At 34.4% G+C, this 19,119-nt stretch overlaps 1 protein-coding gene across 1 annotated transcript in view; it reads right to left on the bottom strand.

Annotated features, from left to right (window-relative positions):
- Nucleotides 1-19,119, bottom strand: part of MAP4K5 (mitogen-activated protein kinase kinase kinase kinase 5) — a 140,894-nt gene that overhangs the window by 113,255 nt on the left and 8,520 nt on the right. Inside the window, 1 exon segment of the mRNA XM_007446611.1 lies at nucleotides 5,029-5,086. Coding sequence (XP_007446673.1) covers nucleotides 5,029-5,086 — 58 coding nt within the window.

Below are 19,119 nucleotides of genomic sequence, written 5' to 3'. Positions count from 1 at the left end.
TCATCCAGACAGAAAATAAATATGGAAAGAAAAGCTTCAAATGACACAAGAGACCAGGGAGACTTGATTGATATTTTTAGGATGTTCTACCCAAAAGTGGAAGAACACACTTCCTTTCAAGGGTACACGGAAGGCTCTCCAGAACAGATCATATTTTGGGTAACAAATCAAACATTGGAAAATTTAAGAAAACTGAAATTCTATCAAGCATCTTTTCCAACCACAATGCTATGAGATTAGAAATCAATTACAGGAAATAAACAGTAAAAAACACAAATACATGGATGCTAAACAGTGTGCTGCTAAATAACAACCAAGGGATCACTAAAGAAGTCAAAGAGGAAATCAAAAATACTTAGAAACAGGGCTTCCCTGGTGGCGCAGTGGTTGAGAGTCCGCCTGCCAATGCAGAGGACACGGGTTCGTGTCCCCGGCCAGGAAGATCCCACAGTCCTCGGAACGGCTGGGCCCGTGGGCCATGGCTGCTGAGCCTGCGTGTCCGGAGCCTGTGCTCCACAACGGGAGAGGCCACAACAGTGAGAGGCCCACGTACCGCAAAAAAAAAAAAAAAAACCCTAGAAACAAATGACAATGAAAACATGACAATCCAAAACCTATGGGATGCAGCAAAAGCAGTTCTAAGAGGGACGTTCATAGCAATTCAAGCTCACGTCAAGAAACAAGAAAAATATCAAATAAACAATCTAACCTTACACTTAAAGCAACTAGAAAAAGAAGAATAAAGAAAATCCAAAATGAGTAGAAGGAAAGAAATCATAAAGATGAGAGCAGAAATAAATGAAACAGAAACAAAGAAAACAATAGCAAACATCAATAAAACTAAAGGCTGCTTCTTTGAGAAGATAAACAAAATTGATAAACCATTAGCCAGACTTATCAAGAAAAAAAGGGAGAAGACTCAAATCAATAGAATTAGAAATGAAAAAGGAGAGATTACAACTGACACCACAAAAGTACAAAAGACCATAAGAGACTACTACAAGCAACTATATGCCAAAAAAATGGACAACCTGAAAGAAATGGACAAATTCTTGGAAAAGTACAACCTTCCAAGACTGAACCAGAAAGAATTAGAAAATATAACCAGACCAATTACAGGTAATGAAATTGAAACTGCAATTAAAAATCTTTCAACAAAAGTCCAGGACCAGATGGCTTCAAGGGGGAATTCTACCAAATGTTTAGAGAAGAGCTAACACCTATCCTTCTCAAACTCTTCCAAAAAACTGCAGAGGGAGGAACACTCCCAAACTCATTCTACAAGGCAACCATCACCCTGATACCAAAACCAGACAAACATATCACAAAAAAAGAAAATTAGAGACCAATATCACTGATGAACTTAGATACAAAAATCCTCAACAAAATACTAGCAAACAGAATCCAACAACACATTGAAAGGATCATACACCATGATCAAATGGGGTTTATCCCAGGAATGCAAGGATTCTTCAATATACTCAAATCAATCAATGTGATACACCATATTAACAAACTGAAGAATAAAAACCATATGATCATCTCAATAGATGCAGAAAAAGCTTTCAACAAAATTCAACACCCATTAATGATAAAAAAAACTCTCCAGAAAGTGGGCATAGAGGGAACCTAACTCAACATAATAAAAGCCATATACAACCAACCCACAGTAAACATCATTCTCAATGGTGAAAAACTGAAAGCATTTTCTCTAATATCAGGAACAAGACAAGGATGTCCAGTCTTGCCACTATTATTCAACACAGTATTGGAAGTCATAGCCACAGCAATTAGACAAGAAAAAGAAATAAAAGGAATCCAGATCGGAGAAGAAGAAGTAAAACTGTCACTGCCAATGACATGATACTATACATAAAAAATCCTAAAGATGCCACCAGAACACTACTAGAACTAATCAATGAGTTTGGTAACATTGCAGGATACAAAATTAATGCACAGAAATCTCTTGCATTCCTATACACTAACAACGAAAGATAAGAAAGAGAAATTAAGGAAACAATCCCATTACTATCACAACAAAAAAAATAAAATACCTAGGAATAAACCTACCTAAGGAGACAAAAGACATGTACTCATAAAACTATAAAACACTGATGAAAGAAGTCAAAGATAATATAAAGAGATGGAGAGATATACCATGACCCTGGATTGGAAGAATCAATACTGTGAGAAGGACTATACTACCCAAAGCAATCTACAGGTTCAATGCAATCCCTATCAAATTACCAATGGCATTTTTCACAGAACTAGAACAAAAAATTTTACAATTTGTATGGAAACACAAAAAGACCCTGAATAGCCAAAGCAATCTTGAAAAAGAAAAACAGAGCTGGAGGAATCAGGCTCCCTGACTTCAGACTACACTACAAAGCTACAGTAATCAAGACAGTATGGTACTGGCACAAAAACAGAAATATAGATCAATGGAACAAGATAGAAAGCCCAGAGATAAACCCACGCACATATGGTCACCTTATCTTTGACAAAGGAGGCAAGAACAAAACAATGGAGAAAAGACAGCCTCTTTAATAAGTGGTGCTGGGAAAACTGGACAACTACATGTAAAAGAATCAAATCAGAATACTTCCTAACACCATACACAAAAAGAAACTCAAAATGGATTAAAGACCTAAATGTAAGGCCAGACACTATCAAACTCTTAGAGAAAACATAGGCAGAACACTCTATGACATAAATCACAGCAAGATCCTTTTCGACCCACCTCCTAGAGTAAGGGAAATAAAAACAAAAATAAACAAATGGGACCTAATGAAACTTAAAAGCTTTTGCACAGCTAAGGAAACTATAAACAAGATGAAAAGACAACCCTCAGAATGGGAGAAAATATTTGCAAATGAAGCAACTACAAAGGATTTAACTCCAAAATATACAAGCAGCTCATGCAGCTCCATGTCACAAAAACAAACAACCCAGACCAAAAATGGGCAGAAGACCTAAATAGACATTTTTCCAAAGAAGATATACAGATTGCCAACAGACACATGAAAGGATGCTCAACATCACCAATCCTTAGAGAAATGCAAATCAAAACTAAAATGAGGTATCACCTCACACCAGTCAGAATGGCCATCATCAAAAAATGTACAAACAATAAATATTGGAGAGGGTGTGGAGAAAAGGGAACCCTCTTGAACTGTTGGTGGGAATGTAAATTCATAGAGCCACTATGGAGAACAGTATGGAGGTTCCTTAAAAAAGTAAAAATAGATCTACCATATGACCCAGCAATCCCACTACTGGGCATATACCCTAAGAAAACCATAATTTAAAAAGATACATGTACCACAATGTTCATTTCAGCACTATTTACAATAGCCAGGATATGGAAGCAATCTAAATGTCCATCAACAGATGACTGGATAAAGATGTGGCTCATATGTAAAGTGGAATATTACTCAGCCATAAAAACAAACCAAGTTAAGTTATTTGAAGGGAGGTGGATGGACCTAGAATCTGTCATACAGAGTGAAGTAAGTCAGAAAGAGAAAAACAAATACCGTATGTTAACGTATATGTATGGAATTTTAAAAAGTGGTACTGATGAAACTAGTGGCAGGACAGGAATAAAGATGCAGACGTAGAGAACAGACTTGAGGGAACGGGGGGGAAGGGGAAGCTGGGATGAAGTGAGAGAGTAGCATTGACATATATACACTACCAAATGTAAAATGGATGGCTAGTGAGAAGCTGCTGCATAGCACGGGGAGATCAGCTTGGTGCTTTGTGACGACCTGGAGGGATGGGATATGGAGGGTGGGAGGAAGTCTCAAGAGTGAGGGGATATGGGGATATATATATATATACATATATATATATATATACATATAGCTGATTCACTTTGTTGTACAGCAGAAACTAACACAACATTGTAAAGCATTTATACTCCAATAAAGATGTGGAAAAAAAAATGGGCAGAGGATCTGAATAGATATTTCTGCAAAGCAGATACACAAATGGCCAATATGCACATGAAATGATGCTCAACATCACTAATCATTAGGGAAATGCAAAAAAAAAAACCCTACAATGAGATACCCCCTCACTTCCATTAGGGTGGCTGCTATAACAAATAAAGCAGAAAAATAACAAGTGTTGTAAAGGATGTGGAGAAACTGGTACACTTGTGTAATATGGATGGGAATATAAACTGCATAGCCACTGAGGAAAACAGTATGGTGGTCCTCCAAAACAATAAAAATAGAAGAATTCTGGCATGGATGGTGGTGATGGTAGCACAACATTATGAATGTATTTTATGCCACTGAACTGTACACTTTAAAATTGTTTGTATGGCAAATTTTATGTTATGTGTACATTACCACAGTAAAAAGAAAGAAAGAGAAAAAAAAAGAAACTGGCAAAAAAAGAAAGCTACTACTGCTCTCATTAGAAACTTTTAGGATATCAAAATAAGTAAATAGTTTCAGGTTGTACACAGTTGTTTTATTTTCAAAGCAAGTTACTCAGTATGTTTTAGAACAGTCTTCGGACAGACAGAAGTGTAAAAAAATAAGCATTAGGCTAAGACCAGAATTATTAAACCTATCAACCAGCCGGGGAATGGCTGACATATAAAATATAATTATCCTGAATTTCACCAAATATTCCCCCAAATCAATGAATACTTTACTAATCAAATTCTCATAAAAGCTAAAATTGAAGTCCAAATATTTCACTATCATCTTAAAAGAAGTTAATTTAACATAACTTTAACATTACTTTTTGTTTGTCAATGTGTCTTTCAATTTTTGAATGTGCATATTTCAGACTTTAGCAACAAAACTACTGCATCAAATTCGTCTTTAACCAACAACCTCCAGTGGAATTTAATGTAACCATATAGGAGATACCCTTTTTATGACAACATAAGACTCTTTTGGAAGAAGGGAAACAAGGAAGGAAATATGGAAAATGCTTTTAAGTGATATATTTATGAACTGCACAAGGAAAGTGTTCAAAAATTGTCTTGAGAGTTTTAATACATACCAGGCTCCAATTTGATAATTTTTACTGCAGCCAGCTCTCCCGTATGTATATTTCTGGCCTAAAATAAAAATGAAAGTAAAACTTTAAAAAAGTCTGTCAACTGTATAAAAGTTACTTGGTACTATGTTAATTAGTTGCTTATCAATCAGGCTTTTAACAAAACTGAAAAACAAAATCTTTATTTCCAGTGAAATGAGTATACTCATTTTCCCAATAAAGAAAATACAGAAAAAATACACACACACACACACAAAATTCTCTTTAATCCCACCACTAAAAAACAACTACTGTTTAAAATTTTGGTGTCCTTCCTCCAAGTCTTTTCTTATACTTACTTTTCTTGTTAAAAAAAATACTCATGGTTTTTATATATTTTATAAATATAGTCCTAGGTCATTAAAGGAAAATAAAAAACCAAATCATGTATATCTTACCACCCAGAGGAAAAAGGTTAACGCTTAGTGTACGTATTTCCTTTTTCGCCCTGTGTATGTGTGCTCAAATGTGTACGTGTTACAGAAGATGTGCCATCACAGTCTTCGACAACATGATGTGCAATGCTGCCTAATTTTCCACTGATGGTATATATAATTTACTTAACTTATCGGCTATTAATGGACACTTAGGATTTTAATATTATTTTGGAATTATAAATAGAGGAATATATATATCTCATAGCTTTATATCTATCCACAGCCTTGATTATTTCCTTCAAATAAATTCCTAGAAGAGAAACTATTTACCACTTGAAAAAATATCATGGATAGACTTAGTATAATTAATGCTTCAATGATTATCACTGCAAATATTTTAGCACATATCAAAGTTTATCAGTAAGGCAACCTATAAACATAATTGTTAAGTTAAAAAGTATGTGGATTTAAAATGGACATATTGCCATATTGCTCTGAAAAAAATTACGGGGATTCATACTCTCATCAACCTTAGATGTTAAATCTACATCTGCCAAGTTCTATTATAGGTACAGATTTTTATTTCTTTTTAATTATGTACTTTCTCAGTGCTCTACATAGTTTTAAATGTCTATATAATAGCTCATATAATCATTCTCCCTTACTGTTAGATATTAAGGATGTTATACATAGTCTTTTCATTATTTAAGACTATTTCTTTCAAATGGATTCTAAGGTATGAGATTACGAGGTTGAGGGTATAAATATGAACATTTAAGGCCATCAACACATACTGCCAAGAGTCTAAAAGCACTGTGCCATAATATTGTCAACGCTAATATGAGTGCTCCTTTTCATTACACCCAGTGTGGCACACTCTATGTGGAAATGCTATTTAATAATCCACAACATTTTTCATTTTAGTATATTAGATTTGAATATGAATTTTCACACTTGGCATAAATAAGGAGCATATGATAAAACAGAAAAGAATGACAAAGAATGTAGGGAAGAGAGCCTCAGAAGGGATATTTTTAGAAATGACATATAGAGGGTGAGAAAAATAAGAGAATGGGGGAGAGGGATGCAGAGGCAAAGTCACAAACAGAAAGGTAGAAGAAAAAAGGATTTTTTCTACAGCAGCAGTCTCAAATATTTTGTGATGAGAAGTTCATATTTTCCTCATCTATTGCGGTAAATAGGGTAAGGAGGAGTCTCAGGAAGAGAAAACAAATATTTTAACTCCCCCTATCCATGGTTACCCTTCCCCCAACTGCAAAGGCATTTAGAGAAATAGGAAAAGGTCAGCCAGAAGCCTCACACCATTCCTACCCTCTCCTCTTCCTTGCCTGTGACAAAAGATTCGCCTCAGGTCTTTTCCCCATTCCTAAGATCTTTCAGCATTTTATATCCATACAGTGGAGTATTATTCAGTGATAAAAAGAAATGAGCCATCAAGCCATGAAAAGATATGGAAGAACCGTAAATGCATACTGCTAAGTGAAAGAAACCGGTCTGAAAAAGCTACATACTACATGGGTCCAACTATATGACATTCTGGGAAAGGCAAAACCATAGAAAGAGTGAAAACAACAATGGTTGCCAGGAGTCTGGGTGAAGAGTGATGAACAGGTCAAGTACAGGGAATTTTTAGGATGGTGAAACTATTCTCGTATGAAACTGTAATGGATACACGTCATTAGGTATCTGCCAAAATCCATAAAACTGTACAACACAAAGAGTGAACCTTCACGTAAACTATGAACTATAATAATATATCAATACTGGTTCAATAATTGTAATAAATATACCACACTTAATGCAAGATGTTAATAAAAGGGGAAACTGCATAGGTGGGTGGGTGAGGTGTGGATGAATGTAACTCTATGCATCCGCTCAACTAATCTGTAAATATAAAACTATACTAAAATTAAATCTATTAATTATTTTTAAAAGAATACACATAAAATTAAATTTTAAGTATATTGATACTTTCAGACATATTGAGTCAATTTTTATGATTAGAATCAACACAAATATGTTGAATTTCAATTTAACAGAACCAAAATGACCCAAGAACCAAGGACACCTTCTTTTAGAGATTCTGAGGGACTCGGGAAGGAACAGATCACTGGAAGATTTGAACAATCACAGAACCACATAAAATATATATGGTATTTTAAAATTCAGCTACACCATGCATAAGCCAAAATATACTATATGTCGTTACAGAAATTTAAAAAAAAGAATATAAGCTATAACTCCCACTGACAGGGTAAACACTTAAGTGTCAGTCTCCATTTTGAAGACATTATTTCTGTTCTCTCCAAATGAAGAACCGATGGGCAAATGTTCATACTCTGTAATTTTCCAGCTGGATTTTTAAAACAGAAAGCAGTACCAGGCTCTTTTATAATGAAAGGCAAAGAGGCTTTCAGAAAAAAAGATCTAAACAGAGACTTTACAGATTCAATTTACTAAAGAGATCTTTCAGAAATTTAACTATACAATTTCACACTATAATCCAATGGAGTCATACGCAATACTAGTTTTTGAAACCCAACATTTCCTTTCAACAAATTAAGCGTGATATTCTCAAGTATTTTTGTTTTTAACTTTAACAAGTTAAAGAAGAATTTAAAGATCCTGCACTGTGTTTATAAAAGGAGCTAACAGAAATACCACAGCACCTCTACAAAAAGATCTAAATATATTTCTGATTCCTATTTATTTTAGTAGGTCATTGCTATACACTAATATTTAGACTTAAGGGTATACTGAACACCTAGAAGTCCAACAAAATATTTTACTATAGTTTATCTCTTAATTCTTTATTAATCAGAAATTAAAATTATTAGGTGGAAAAAGATAAACTAATAATAAATGGGATCAATGTCACTATAAAATCCATAAAAGAGCCTTTCCACTTAAATTAAGTTTCTATTCTCACTGCCAAGGTGTTTCCCTTATTTCTTAATATTTCCAAGTCAATTTACTACTGGAGACGTATTTTTACTCAGACTCTCCTGTCTGGATTTTTAATTCACAGTAAAAAGTTAAATTTCCACTTGCACCAAGAAAAAAAAATCAAAGATGTTTATTTTCTTAACTTATCAATTTCTATTTCAATATTATGCAGACGCCAGTTTTATAAGCCATGAACTTTCCAACAAGCTGTAAAATTTTTAATGTGACTAAAAAATAATTAAAGGAAAAGTCTTGAGTTACCAACAAATAGAAAGATATGATTTAAGGTACAGTACCTCTCAGTAGTGAGGAAGCTGGAAGATAATTTCTTTTAACAGGGGTAAAAAATGTAACTGGCAAGTATTGACGGTCATCTAAAAGTTATAGCAACCAAGATGGTCACCATGAAGACAAATGAGATCAGCTCTTGTATTCCACTTCACTGTTCTTCACATTAGGCCCCTCATCCTATCCCCAGGTAACTTCCTTCCAGCATTTCTTAGGGTCACAAAACTTTTCCATGAAGCCAACTGGGAGCATCAATTTCAAATATACACCATTCCTCCAAAAATATTCTTTAATATAACAATAGAGAATCCAGATATCTCAATATTTAACAAGCTATCTCTTGTGGCTAGTGACTACTTCTCAGAGTCAAAATTATGTATCCCAGACTTAAGAATATGAACTACGATACAAAAGTAGTAACACAGCATCTGTAAAGTTTGAAGAAAGCCAAGTAGCTGGTTTGCCCACAAAAGAAGTAAGCAGTCAATTATGTCATAGGTTGTAAAACCTCTATAGCTGATTCTTTATGGAACATTGTTTTTTTTACAGGTTCATTCAATCAACAAATATTACTAAACACTGAATACCAAATATTATTATTTAACAAATATGTGCCAGGCACTGATATTGATACTGGGGATATAATGAAACAAAACAGTGCTGTCTTTAGGAAGCTTTTTATCAGTTGGTGAGACAGAGAAGCGAAGAGTAAATACAACGAAGTGTGACAAATCTCTCAAAGGTGATACAAGACAACACAGGAGGGTTCTGAGCCAAGTCAAAGCTGGTTGGAGAAAGCTTCCAGGAAAAAGTAAATCTAAACATGGATATTATGAGAGATTTTCCTGGGAAGAGTGGGGTGGGGTAAGGGATTATAACAGAATTCCAGGCAAAGGTGTAAAGATAGGATAAAACATGGTCATTTCAAAGTAGTAAAATTATCTTGTATTAAGGGAAACATAAGAGTGTAAAGAGACGATGGTGAGAGACAACATTCCTTTGAAGCTCAGGAAAGACTGTATCACCCACTACCCTATTGCAGCCATCATCTACTAGCTTCTTGGTCACCCCTTCTTGTTCACTCAGGAGTTTATGGTTCCTGGCTCACAGTCTTCCTCTCCACCGCTTTTCTTGGTACCATTCTTAGAGACTTCAACATCCAGATCTACTCTCTGACTTTTCAATCCTTAGCCTCCTATCTGAATCTTGACTTCAAACATCGTAATTCCTGATCATGACTTCCTACCCTTTCAGCTCACTTACTCTAGTCTTCCCATTCCAGTGATCTTGCCACCTCATCAATCCAGTGCATTCCCATATGACTACCAATTACATCTCTCAATTCCTCACATCTTCCCTTAATTGTCAGGGTTCCATGGTGCACCACGCTATTTATAATCACTCCCTTACAAACAACCTTAACTTCCTTCTCCTCTTATCCTCTGTCATACTAGCCTAGCAAAATCCTAATCTGATTAAACTTGATTATCCACTAATTCCATACTGATATTGAACAGCTAAATGACACTGGGGAAAAAATGTATAAAATCAGACTAACTGGTGTTATTTTCAAATCATATCACAAACCTCAAACTACAACTTCTCCATTAGGTTTGATTTTCTACTCTTCAAAACAAATATTTTATACCTCTCTATTAAAGCCTTCAATAATGCCTAAGCCCCTGTTTACTCACTCCTCTGTTACCTATCCTAACACAGAATTTCACCTTTTCTTTACCTAACATTGTCCTATGTAGTCCTATGGCTTTAACAACCATCTCCAGGATAAATCTCTCCTCACCCAGCTCCAGACTCCTAAATCCATGGAAACCTGACAGGCGTGTCAACCCTAACATGCCTAACACATAACACTCAGTTTTCTCTGCTCCATAAACCCATTCATCTTCACATCTTCCCAATCTAAATAAAATTTACTGCAGCCAGCCAGTTGCTCAAGTACAAAACCCAAGGTCATTCTTCATTTCTTTCCTTCACATTCTTCACATCTGATATCTCAGCAAATAATGATGGCTTAAAAATATAAAGCAAATCCATTAACTTTCCTCTATCTTCTCCACTATGCTCTAGCCCAGCTTGTCTCCATTAGGAATTAGCAAACTAATGTGAATGCAAAGGAATAGCAAGTCTAGGATAACCCCTAGTTTCTAGATTGTACAAGTGAATACAAACTGTGATTCCATTCACTAAGATGACAGACACAGGAAGATGGACACATTTTATGGGTGGAGGGGAAGGACAGTGAAGGAACATAGATAAGGGGCTCAGATTTGAACATATTTAACATTTAGGTTCCTATGGAAAACTAACTGGAGATATGGAGATATCTGGTAAGCCACTTAATAGCTACTGAAGCTCAAGAGCTAACATGGACTGGAGACAGATTGGGCATCATCAATATTATTGAATCCAGGCCAGTAGATGACATAACCTAAGAAGAGTATGTAGAGTTAGAAGAAAAGAGATTCAAGAGCAGAATCCTAGAATATTACCCACATTTAAGGGATAGGGAAAAAAACCTCTCCACAACAGATCACATGCTAGACCACAAAACAAATTTCAATAAACTTAAGAAGAATGTAATCATAGCAAGCATCTTTTCTAACCACAATGATATGAGGCTAGAAATCAACTACAAGAAAAAAAAAAACTGCAAAAAATACAAACACGTGGAGGCTAAACAATATGCTACTAACCAACGAATGGGTCACTGAAGAAACCAAAGAGGAAATCAAAAAATACCTGGAGACAAATGAAAATGGAAACACAACCATCCAAAATCTATGGGATGCAGCAAAAGCAGTTCTAAAAGGAAAGTTTATAGAAATACCAGTCTACCTCAGGAAACAAGAAACATCTCAAATAAACATCTAACCATACACCTAAAAGAACTAGAATAAGAAGAACAAACAAAACCAAAAGTCAGTAGAAGAAAAGAAATATTAAAAATGAGAGCAGAAACAAAATAGAAAATTTTTAAAAATGGGAAAGATCAATAAAACTAAGAGCTGGTTCTTTGAAAAGATGAAGAAAACTGATAAATCTTAAGCCAGACTCATCAAGAAAAAAAGAAAGAAGACCTGAATAAAATCAGAAATGAAAAAGAACTTGCAGCTGACATAACATATATCAAAGGATCATAAGAGAATATTACAAACAGTTATATACCAATAAAATGGACAACCCAGAAGAAATGTACAAATTCCTAGAAACATACAAACTCTCAAGACTGAATCAGGAAGAAGCAGAAAATATGAACAGATCAATTACCAGTAATGAAATTAAATCAGTAAAAAATATTTTTTCCAACAAACAAAATTCCAGGACCAAAGTAATTCTCCAAACATTTAAAGAAGAGTTAACACTTATCCTTCTCAAATTACTCTAAAAAATGGAAGAAGAAGGAATACTTCCAAACTAATTCTACAAGGCCAGCATCACCCTGATACCAAAACCAAAGACACTACAAAAAAGAAAATTAGAGAACAATATCACTGAACATAGATGCAAAAATCCTCAACAAAATATGAGCAAATTGAATTTAACTATACATTAAAAGGATTATACATTATGATCATGTGATATTTATCCCAGGGATGTAAGGATGGTTCAAAAGCTGCAAATCAATCAATGTGATACACCGCATTAACAAACTGAAGAATAAAAATCATATCATCATCTTGAGAGATGCAGAAAAAGCTTTTGACAAAGTTCAACATTCATTTATGATAAAGACTCTCAACAAAGTGGGTATAAAGGGAACATACCTCAACACAATAAAAACCATATATGACATATCTACAGTCAACATCATACTTAACAGTGGAAAGCTGAAAGCATTTCCTGTAAGATCAAGAACAAGACAAGGATGTCCACTCTCACCACTTATATTCAACATAGTTTTGGAAGTCCTAACCACAGCAATTAGAGAAGAAAAATAAATAAAAGGAATCCAAACTGGAATAAGTAGAACTGTCAGTGTTTGGAGATGATGTTATATTATATAGAGAGAAAATCTTTAAGATGCCACAAAAAAAACTATTAAAACTAATAAATAAATTCAGTAAAACTGCAAGATAAAAATTAATATATTATTGTAGCTTTATAGTATAGTTTGAAATCAGGGAGTATGATACCTTTAGTTTTGTTTTTCTTTTTCAAGATTGTTTTGAAACCTATTGTGTCTCTATATACTAGTAATTAACTATCAGAAAGAGAAATTGAGAAAACAATCCCATTTACAATTGCATCAAAAAGAATAAAATACACAGGAATAAATCTAACCAAGGTGATAAAAGACTTGTACTAGGAGAACTGTAAGACACTGATGAAAGAAACTGCAGACAACAGGAACAAAGGGAAAGCTATGTCATGTTCATGAATTAGATTAATGGAACAGAATTAGGTCAATGGAACAGAATAGCGAGCCCAGAAATACCCACACTTATATGGTCAATTAATCTATGGGAAAGGATGCAAGAATATATAATGGGGAAAAGACAGCCTCTTCAAGATACGGTGCTTGGAAAACTGGAGAGCTACACACAAAAGAATCAAACTAAACTACTTTCTCACACCATATACATATACCTTAAACTCAAAATGGATTAAAGACTTAAATGTAATGTAAGACCTGAAACCATAAAACTGAGGAAAACATAGGCAGTACACTATTTGACATTGGTCTTAACGATATTATTTTGAATATGTCTCCTCAAGTAAGGGAAAAATTTTAAAAACTGGACTACATCAAACTAAGAAGCTTTTGCACAGCAAAGGAAACTACCAACAAACAAAAATGCTGCCTACTGAATGGGAGAAGATATGTGCAAACATAATATCCCATAAGGGGTTAATATTCAAAATACATAAATGGCTCATAGAACTCAACATCAAAGAAAAAGAAAAAAAACATTAAAAAATGGGCAGAGGACTTGAACAGACACTTTTCAAAAGACATACAGACAGCCAACATACATATGAAAAAATGCTCAATACCACTAGTCAGAGAAATATTAATCAAAAACACAATGTCACAGCTATCAGAATGGCTATCACCAAAAAGACAACAAATAAAAAGTGTTGGCAAGGATGTGGAGAAAAGGGAATGCTTACGCACTGTTGGTGGGATGTAAACTGGTGCAGCCACTATGGAAAACATTATGAAGCTTCCTCAAAAATTCAAAAATAGAACTGCCATATAATCCAGCAATATCACTTCTGGGCATGTATGTGAAGATAACAAAAATACAGATTCAAAAAGATACATGTGTGCCACTATTCACTGCAGATTTATTTACCATAGCCAAGATATGAAAGCAACCCAAGTGGAGATACACACACACACACACACACACACACACACACACACACACACACACAGGAATATTACTTAGCCATAAAAAATGAAATCTTGCCATTTGTGACAATGTGGATAACCTCGTGGGTATTATGCTAAGTGAAAGAAGTCAGACAAACACTGTATGATTTCACTTATATGTGGAATCTAAAGAACAAAATAAACAAAACAGAAACAGATCAAAGAACAAACTGGTGGTTGCCAGAGGGGAGGGGGATAAAGGATGAGTAAAACCAAGTGAGGGAGGTTAAGAGGTACAAACTTCCAGTCATAAAATAAATAAGTCACAGTGATGTAATATACAGCATAGGGAACAAAGTCAATAACAGTGTGCAATAAATCTGTATAGTGATGGATGGTAACTAGACTAACTGCTGTCATCATTTTGTAATGTATAAAAATATTAAATCATTCTGCTGTAAACTGAAACTAATATAATACTGTAAGTCAACTACACCTCAATAAAAATTTAAAAAATAGGTAGGTAGGTAGGTAGATAAGAAGGAAGGAAGGAAGGAAACAGACAAAACTAAAACTACAACTACTCTAGAGATACTGTTCTATTAGAATCTCAGTTTGGAGGAAATTTTAGAAATGATCTAACTCAACCTTTTTTCTAAAAAAGCAATTTTCTTCTACTTAGTTTATGGAGGTCATTTGATCAATCTCATACATTCATTTTGTAGGATAAATTTAGTTGTATAAAGACTTTTTATGATAAGCAAAATCTACTTGCCTATAATTTCTCCTCAGTGGTCCCAGTTTTGGTCTGTGAGATAAAGCTGATTGTGTCTATTGCTCCTATGACAAATTTCAGATATCTAAATTCATTGATTTATTAAGTATGTACTGATTTATTCAGTAAGTATGTATTGCCATTCCTATGGCAGTTAGGGGACCTAGTTCTAATTTTAACTCTCCTCAGACAGAAACATAAAAGCTCCCTTCTATCTATGGATGAAACATGCTAACTTCTTCAACATGCTACATACAGATTCCAGACCCTTACCACCATTCTGATTACTATGTGTTTTGCCTATGTGCTCAAAGTCTGACGTCCAACAAAAATGACAGTAGTTAAAATATTAGATTCATTACAAAAGTCATGTTATAAGTGACTTTTTTTCTTCAAATTTCTATACAGTTATGATATTTTTAAAATTTAAAAATAAATGTTGAAAGTGTTATATTCAAAACACAATGCAGTACTTTATCCTGTGGTAAGAGTAAAGTGCTTCATTTTACTTCTATTATAAATCTTTTTGGGAAAACAGGAGGTCATAAACACATATTATATACTATATAAATTATGTAAATTTCAAGGAAACCACTACCATTAAGATTATCAAATTTATGTCAACAAAATATAATAAGGGTGGAGCCACACAGCATATCCTCCACATGAAAATTTAATATAAAGATTAGTCATTCATTATTTTTTCATTTACTCAGCATCCCTTATGCATCGAGTACTTTAGGTATGAGGGTAGTACTGGTGGGATGACAGCAAAGAATTAAAGATTTATCTGCCTTGTTTGAGTTTCAATGGGACATATTTTAGATCCAAACAGGAAAGTTTTCTATAGCTTAAAAAGGAACCAATTGCTTCTAGTGTATCATTAATTAAATAAGTTAAATGACCCTTTGTCAAGGATAGGGTAGGGTACATATGTACTGTGTAAGAGGTCCCTGCCAGCTCCCAAATTCCTTAATTTTTGTCAAGCAAGTTATTTCCAAGCTGCCTTCCAGATCTAGACAGGTGCTCCCTCTCCCACAGAAGGAGGCTGCACTGCAGGGTTTGCCCCACTACCAGGCAGACATATTCAGAGTCTAAGGCCTGCCTGTTAGGGTGACCCCAAATCTGTCCAGATGACTTATATCTCAGGACACACTAAAGCCTTAGTATGTTAGGATACTTACTTGCCTTTGAAAGGAATTTTTCTAATCCTCTCCTAATACAGATTGATTTTACTAAAGGGAGCATTCCTTCTAGAGGATTACTTAAATTGTAATTATCTGGAGGCCTTCATGGCAAAGCAAAGGGAGAAAAGGGCTTGAGTTAAGATTAAAAGCGGTAGGGAAAAATCTAACACGAAAACGTAAGTGTAAAATAAGGTAACAGAAATGCATTACATTACATTATTAATAATAAAAAAAGAGGTAGGAAATATGTAAACTCTCAATCACTGCTGGTGGGTGCAACTATTGAGGGGAATAATAGGTCAAATTCACTGAAACTTTAGCCAGAAGGACTCCCCCAGGATTGGCATCTCTTGCTCCATGTGCAGCCACATTTTCATGCACTGTGAAATTAACAACGTGGATAAAAATCTCATCACAAGGAAAAAAAGAAAATTTAATCCTAGAAATTTACTTAAAGAAATAATTAGATATGTGAAAAGAATTTGTTCAAGGATACAGATCATAGCATGCTTATAATAAGGAAATACTGGAGATAATCTGCTTGTTCAACAATAATGAATTAAACACTGTACAATGATACAAGGAAATAATACACAAATATTAAACGTGTATATCTACTCACATGAAAAGTTGTGACATACTGTTAAATGAAAAAAGTACCTTATCAAATATATATGCTATATACTATATATAGTATGCTTAAATATATGCTTATATAATATATATTATGATCTATGTATGTGTCCTTAATATGACTTTTTAAAAGTCTTGAAAGATATACAAAAATGTTCATCTTTCGGTAAAAGAGGTACATGTAATTTTTCATTTATTCCTATATTCAAGTTTTCGAAAATAAACACATATTATTTAAAATGTATTTTTTGAAAAGAAGGTAGGAAAGAAGGCTATCTATTCTGAGGCGAGGACGAGAGAGGCAAATAGGAAGGCAAGTCCTACCAATGGATCTACAGAAAGAATAGGAAATTATTCATGGATAAAAAACATTATAGGGGACCCAAGCATCTCCAGTATTACAATTAGGAGCTAAAAAGCTTAAAATGCAAAAGTTGTTAATAATTTATTGCAACTTATGTCTATTAAAATATACTGTCATGCCCACATTGGATCCATCCTGATATTGATAAGAGGTAGGCTTAAAAAAGGACAAAAAGGCACAGGGCACCTAGAAAAGAGGGTGCATGTATGTGAGGGGTAACACATTGGTTCACAAGACATCCTTCTCAAGCTGTGACAAATTAGACATAGGCAAACAGAAGTAACCAGCTAATGCTACAGAAGGTAGGCTATTCTACTGCCTGAAAGAATTAGCATTTTGTTTATTTTAACTTAGAATAGCATTACCAAATCCAGTCTATGGGACTCAATTATCTTAGGTAACAATAAGTCTAAAGTTCCAACAAAATGAGCACAAGAGAAGGCACATCAGGAAGGGTGTCTAACAACCAAGAAAAAAAAGTTTCTCTTTTTACTTATTAACATTGTAGGGTGGCTATGAGCTATTGATAAGTTCATCTCCACAGTAAAAGCAAGTCAAGCCTGGGCTCCAATTTGGAAGTTTTAAGGGTAAGAGTAATGACCAGGTGGGTAACCAGGAAACAGTACTTCTGAAAGTTGGTGCTGAGACCTGAAGCTTATATGCATATTCAAATCAATCCAAAAAACTCCTCACCTCTCAGCAGAGGGGTAAGGCTGCCAAGTCTCATCTGACCATCTGCCCATAATCTGCTTAGAGCTTATTGTGTGCTAGACAATGTGTTAAGGGCTATGTATACAGCAGTGAATTTAAAGATGTAGTCCTGAGGCAGTTTGGTATAGTAGAAAGAACAGAGATTATAGAGTCAGAAGATCTGGATTCACGTCCTCACAGCACCACGTACTATCTGTAAGATCTAGAGCAAATATCATACAACTTATGATACAACATAATATGTAACATACAACTTATGATACAAGCAAGTATCATACAACTTCTTGGGTAAACTATAGATGATAATACATCTGTCCCACCTACTTCATAGGATTATTGTGAGAAACAAGTAATATACTGATTATGAAAGAGCTAAACAAACATTAGTCACTCATTCATTTTAATCCAATTCCATTTTTATAAAAATGTTAGAAGGCGGGGGCCTATATGACTCATGGGCCCAAACACCTCCAAGGATAGACTGGGCTATCAGCCTGGCTTCCCACATCATCTTCTCAAAATCTCAGTGGGAGATTATGACATTTAACAGACATAGTTACACTAGACATAAATTCATCTTGCCTTTTTCAAAGAGTTATCTACACTCTCTAACTTAAATAGTACTTCACATAATTGAAAAGCAATAGCCTTCTACTAACATTCAAACATGTACAAATACTCAAAATAGTCCAATGCAGCCAAGAAAAAGCGCCTGTTCCAATTTATCTGATCTAGGACTAAGTTCTCCAATTGAAAACAAAGGCCTGAAAACACAAGTATCACTTGTTTATAAGTTAATAAGTATCACATGTTTCTCTTCCTGTGTATTTGGTCTGAAACCACAATTTTAAGCTAAGAGTGAAACTTTTATAAATTCTGAAAGGAAAACTAGAATAAGAAATCTAAGTCCATCTACATTCTATCCCATTGTCTTCAACAAAAACACTGGAAATGATGGTTAAAGTGAAAATACTGAACCTATGAAAATAAAAAGAATACTAGATACATTATAAGCCTAAGGCAGAGGTTGTATCTAAAAGTCAATTTTGGAACTAGAATTTATACACCTGCACCAGTGATGGCACTGTTTTATGTCTATTTTCACAACGTTGAAAGTATTTAAGACTTTTATAGTTTTCAGAACATTTCTATGAAAGTAGAAAGGCGTTTTTAAATTATTTGCCTCTAACCATGATCCAGAGCTTCACATCCACCATCAGAACCATTGTCTTTTTCCAGGCAGTCATAACATAAGCCTACTTCTACACAGTAAGAATAATAAATACAAAATAAGAGTTTAACCAGATGATTTGCAAAACAGTAAACATCCATAACAGAACACTTCATCCTAATAAAACGTTTTATTTTCATAGTAACCTTTCACAATATTTAACATAATATCTAATTAAATAACT

The sequence above is a fragment of the Lipotes vexillifer genome, unplaced genomic scaffold (assembly GCF_000442215.2).
Source record: "Lipotes vexillifer unplaced genomic scaffold, Lipotes_vexillifer_v1.1 scaffold124, whole genome shotgun sequence".
In the NCBI taxonomy this organism is placed as follows: domain Eukaryota; kingdom Metazoa; phylum Chordata; class Mammalia; order Artiodactyla; family Lipotidae; genus Lipotes; species Lipotes vexillifer.
The sequence above is the reverse complement of the archived record's forward strand: the minus strand, read 5'-3'. Positions and strand labels throughout refer to the sequence as shown.